Source organism: Penaeus chinensis, chromosome 12 (genome assembly GCF_019202785.1).
Source record: "Penaeus chinensis breed Huanghai No. 1 chromosome 12, ASM1920278v2, whole genome shotgun sequence".
NCBI lineage: Eukaryota > Metazoa > Arthropoda > Malacostraca > Decapoda > Penaeidae > Penaeus > Penaeus chinensis.
The window spans coordinates 15,889,323-15,893,957 of NC_061830.1; the positions used below are offsets into that span (position 1 = coordinate 15,889,323).

General features: G+C 44.2%; 1 protein-coding gene across 1 annotated transcript; it reads right to left on the bottom strand.

Moving 5' to 3' along the window:
* Positions 1-1,339: 1,339 nt before the first annotated feature.
* On the bottom strand, positions 1,340-3,455 carry LOC125030973. The gene is made up of 5 exons (XM_047621391.1): positions 3,430-3,455; positions 2,725-3,238; positions 2,230-2,499; positions 1,907-2,017; positions 1,340-1,714 (listed from the first exon to the last, which is right to left on the bottom strand). Exons 1-5 carry the CDS (start codon positions 3,453-3,455, stop codon positions 1,340-1,342), a joined length of 1,296 nt encoding a protein of 431 aa, XP_047477347.1.
* Between the last annotated feature and the right edge of the window lie 1,180 nt (positions 3,456-4,635).

The window sequence follows — 4,635 nt, forward strand, 5'->3', positions numbered from 1 at the left end:
GCAGAGTCCATCTCCTTGCACAAAAATGGCAAGTTGTATGGTTCTGCTGCAGTGCTGCTGAAGAACGATATTGGGTATCGTTCCTGTTCAGCCCGAAGAGTGGATAATCAGTCAGTGTAAGATACTCGAGAGGAGATCTCTGCCATGGATTTTGCTAGCTCATTTGCAACATCTGTTTTGTCTTTGATGATTATGCCATCTATCTTCAGAACAGGTGGTGACATGGATGTGCTCTTTCCAGCGATCTTACGCACCTTGTCCCATACCCATGCTAAGGTGGTCCCGGAGTTAATCATGGAGACATACTGCCTCCACGACATCCGTCTAGCCTCTTTTAGCACTCGTTGGCTCAGGTCTTTTTGTACTGGATCAAGGTTGCATCGCTTGGGCGTCGTTTCAACTGCCTTAGTGCAGCTTTTCTTGCTCTGACAGCTTGTTGGCATTCATCAGACCACCATGGTACCTGAGGTCGACGGTACTGTCCACTACTTCTGGAAATTGATGCCTCTGCTGCAAGGTGAATTCGTGATGTTGAGTGATTAACAGCATCTTGAACACAGTGGTAATCATTCACAGATCCTTGCAATACTGCACTTGATCTAAACAGATTCCAATCTGCATGTTCAAGTCACCATTCCATTGGCTGGAATACCATTCACCTCCTACAAAAGTATTGGAAAGTAGTCGCTTCCATGATCTGCCAAGTGAAATTCAACTGTGAATCAGGTGAACCAATTGACAGATCAATATTGCAGAATGTCCAAGCTTGTATTTGGAAATGGGTGGGTGCATCACTGTTAAGTAAAACTGCATCTACTCTTGAGAACAAGGACTCCAAGGCCCTTCATCGAGGGTTGCACAAAGTGTCTCCCCAGAGGTGATGCTGACCAGTGCTGAAGTCTCACAAGAATAGAAATGGATGAGGCAACTGCCCAAGTAGATCTTCCAAATCATCTATGTTGAGATTATGTGAAAGGAGTTAGATAGATGCAACAGTGTAAGGTCGTGTCAAGCCTATTCTCACAGCCTTCACCTGCAGTGTCGTCTGCAAGTGGATGGCCTGGAAGGGACTATCCTGACGTACCATCACTGCTACTCGTCCATGAGGTTTATTATCAAAGGTTCCCTAATGGGCTTGAACTTAGAATCCTCTCAGGGGAATTGGAAAATTTTCCCTGGTCATAATCTCTTGTAGGCATCCACATACTGAATTACATGAAGCTATCAGATGTTGCAGTTCTTCCCATTTTGCATGAAGTCCCTCACAATTCCACTGGATTAGGTTATCCAGTTCTCAGCTTGACAAACGACTTCATAAGGTGTTTGGCAGCTCCTGTGGTTAAGGCTTGCCCCACACCTTTAGGCTGTCCCTTTCCAGCATCTTGGGAATATCTTTTGATGGGTTATTTACCTGTGGAACTAGTTTCCACAGGCTTACTTTGGACATTCTTTCTGCAGCGTCTCTAGCCACAGCTCCGACATTTACCAGATCTTCCTTGTTACAATCAGACCAATGTCTCTTTGGCCGGCCTCTTTTCCGTTTCCCCACAGTCATTTTCATAACCCTCTTCCCAACATAGCTCTCATCCCTCCGATAGACATGGCCAAACCACCTCAGTCTGCTTTCCTTGATCTTATCTGTTAGCTCCTTTTCAATGCCTAGTCTCTCCCTGATGTTTTCATTTCTGACTTTGTCTTTCCTTGCAACTCCCACCTCATATCACATCACTTCCAGCTTCTTCTCTTGTCCTTTGATCAGCGCTGCTGTTTCCAATCCATATATCATAGCTAGTCTTACCATGGTACTATGTAATTTTCCTTTTACTTTACTTGGTATCTTCTAATCACACACAACACCTGTTATTATCCTCAAACTATTCCATCCTGATTGAATCTGTCTTTATACCTCACACTCCACTCCACCATCTGTAGTGCTCCTGTTCAGAATAAACCCAAACTGCTGTTCATCCACCGTCACCATTTCTCGAAGCCGTGCATCAGTCACACGTTCCCAGATCTTTAATGTGTGGGATGTTAGCTTTATTCCTCTGTAATTCCCACAGTCCTGTACATCCCCTTGTTCTTATAGATAGGCACTATGGCACTCTCTCTCCAATCGTCAGGCATTCTTCCACTCTCCACCACTGTATTGAGAATCTTTGTCAACCACTCTATGTCTTCTTCTCCAAAAGACTTCCAGGCTTACATAGGTATCCCATTAGGACCTACAGCCTTCCCTGTCTTCATCCTCTTTATCACTCTTTTTACTTCCTCCTTCCTGACTTCCGAGACTTTCCCGGGATGAGCTGGCGGTGTTGTGCATCTTTCCTCCCGTGGATTTTCCTCATTTAGAAGCTTCTGAAAATATTCCTTCCAGCTAGCCTGTATCTTATTATCCTCAGTGATAGTACTTCCATTTCCATCTTTGATAAGTTTCACCTGTCTGACGTCAGATGAATTTCTGTCGCGATTCTTATTGCCATGCACTGTCCCTATGCACTGTCGAACTTCTTATAAAGATCTTTATATGCCTCGCTTTTTGCTTTCATCACTTCCGTTTTCGCCCTACCACTTGCTGCCTTGTATTGCCTCATCGGACTGCAATTGATCCCTCGTCCTTTTACTGTTTCTTTTTTCTGCTATTGCCTGTTGCACTTCCTCATTCTACCACCATGTGTCTTTACCCGCCTTTGGTGCCTTTCCTGATGTTTATCCGAGCACTACTTTAGCCACACTTCTCATGTTCTCACTCAGTATCTCCCAAGTAGTCTCCTTGCCACTTATTCTTTCTTTTACCTTCATAACAAACTCCTCTCTGTATGGCAATTCCTTCAATCTCCACCACTTAATTTTCTTAATCCCGTGGTACTTATGTTTTCCATCTGCTTGGATGCTCATTTTAAACACCACAGGTCTGTGCTGGTTTGCGACCGCCTCTCCTGGGAAAACTTTACAATCTCTGAGGATTTTCAGACTCCTCCGCCTAGTCATGATATAATCAATTTGTGACTTTCTACCTCCACTGGAGTAGGTAACTTTCTTTGCTTCCGGTTTAGAGAAGAAAGTGTTAGCTACCCCCAGTCCAAACATTCCTGCTATGCTAAGGATCTGGTCACCTAGATCATTTCTTTCTCCATATCCGTGTCTTCCCATGACTTCTTCAGCACCGATGTTGCCACTTTCTGCATGTCCATTTAGGTCCCCACCTAACCACAGCTCCTCTCTTTCCTCTACTGAACTGAGGTAGTCACCTAGTTATCTCCAAAACTCTACATTTTCTTCCTCTTCACAGCCAGGCTTGGGTGCGTAAGCACTAACGATGTTGACTATCAGCCCATCTATGCTCACTTTCACTGTTATCAGCCGATCTGACACCCTGCTCACCTCTAACACTCCCTCCTTTAGACTTGAGTCCAGCACAATACCTACTTCATTCCTTCTATTACCATCACCATTGTAGAACAGCTTTTAGCCCTGCCCTATCTCTTTAGCTTTCTTTCCCTTCCACTTGGTTTCCTGCACACATAGGACATTGATTCTCTTCCTTTCCATTAAGTCAACTACTTCTCTAGATCTACCTGTCATAGACCTCTCATTCAGTGTTGCGACTGAGATGTCTCTTCTTCGCTTGCTTCTCTTTTGTGTCCTCTGAGCTAGCTTCTTTAGTCGTATTTGCTCTTGATACGGTAGCCTTAGTCCATTTCTCGCAGCCTCACGACGATCTGACTGCTCGTCGTTTCTTGAGGACGCCCTAGCATTATTTGGTATCATGTCCACATCATGATGAGTTTGGCAAGGTTTTACGACCGGATGCCCTTCCTGCCGTCAACCCTCCTCTTTTATTCAGGCTTGGGACTTTTATTCAGGCTTGGGACTGGTGCTGAGTTGTGCTGGCTTGCATCCACACTCTTGGTTGTCCATTTTCCTTAAAATGGCAAGTGTTGGCTCCATGCCCTTAACCCTGGCAGTGGAAGCACTGCATAGGGTTGTGCACATATGGCTTTATCTTGAGGTGGTACCATGCCAACTTAACCGATTCAGAAAGGACTAATGATTCAAAAGTTAGAAGAGCTGGTGTCGACTGTTCCAAACCATCAACTTTCTTTTACTGTTACTACATTATTTTTTTATAGTTCTTCTAAGAGTTTCTCTTCAGAATTCCTCCTTAGATCTCGGAAAAAAGACAATTCCCTTGCATTAGACTTGAGCCCTAGGAATGTCGCATATTGCACGCAGACGATCACTCTCGTCTGGTGACGAAACCTCAATTGTCAGGCTACTATCTCGCTGTGGGGTGATGCGAGGATCCTGTTGACATACCTCAACTACCTTCCGATGTACTTCAAAATTATCATGATCCATGATGGATACACCATCAATGGTTTTCACTAATAGGTATTTACTATATGGTACACTTTCATATTTACCAGGTAAGAATTCCTTAATGAATTGAGGAGAACTCCTTACCTGGTTTGGAACCATTACAATTCCCATTCTTGCCCTTTGGAATCTGGTAAGGTTCCAGAGTGACAATATATGATGTTCCAGGGTGAGAGTAAGTTCTTTGTAAATTTGCAGAAATCATGCAACTTATAAAATCATAATTTCCTACCCCCCCCCCCCCCCCCCCACCCA

Bases quoted from the DNA above. Each gene is read 5' to 3' on its own strand.
- LOC125030973 (XM_047621391.1), bottom strand. From the start codon at position 3,455: ATGGTGATGGTAATAGAAGGAATGAA. The intron at 3,239-3,429 runs GTAGGTATTGTG...TGACTACCTCAG, and splicing joins ATGGTAATAGAAGGAATGAA to TTCAGTAGAGGAAAGAGAGG. The intron at 2,500-2,724 runs GTAGTGCTCGGA...GAAGTTCGACAG, and splicing joins ACATGAGAAGTGTGGCTAAA to TGCATAGGGACAGTGCATGG.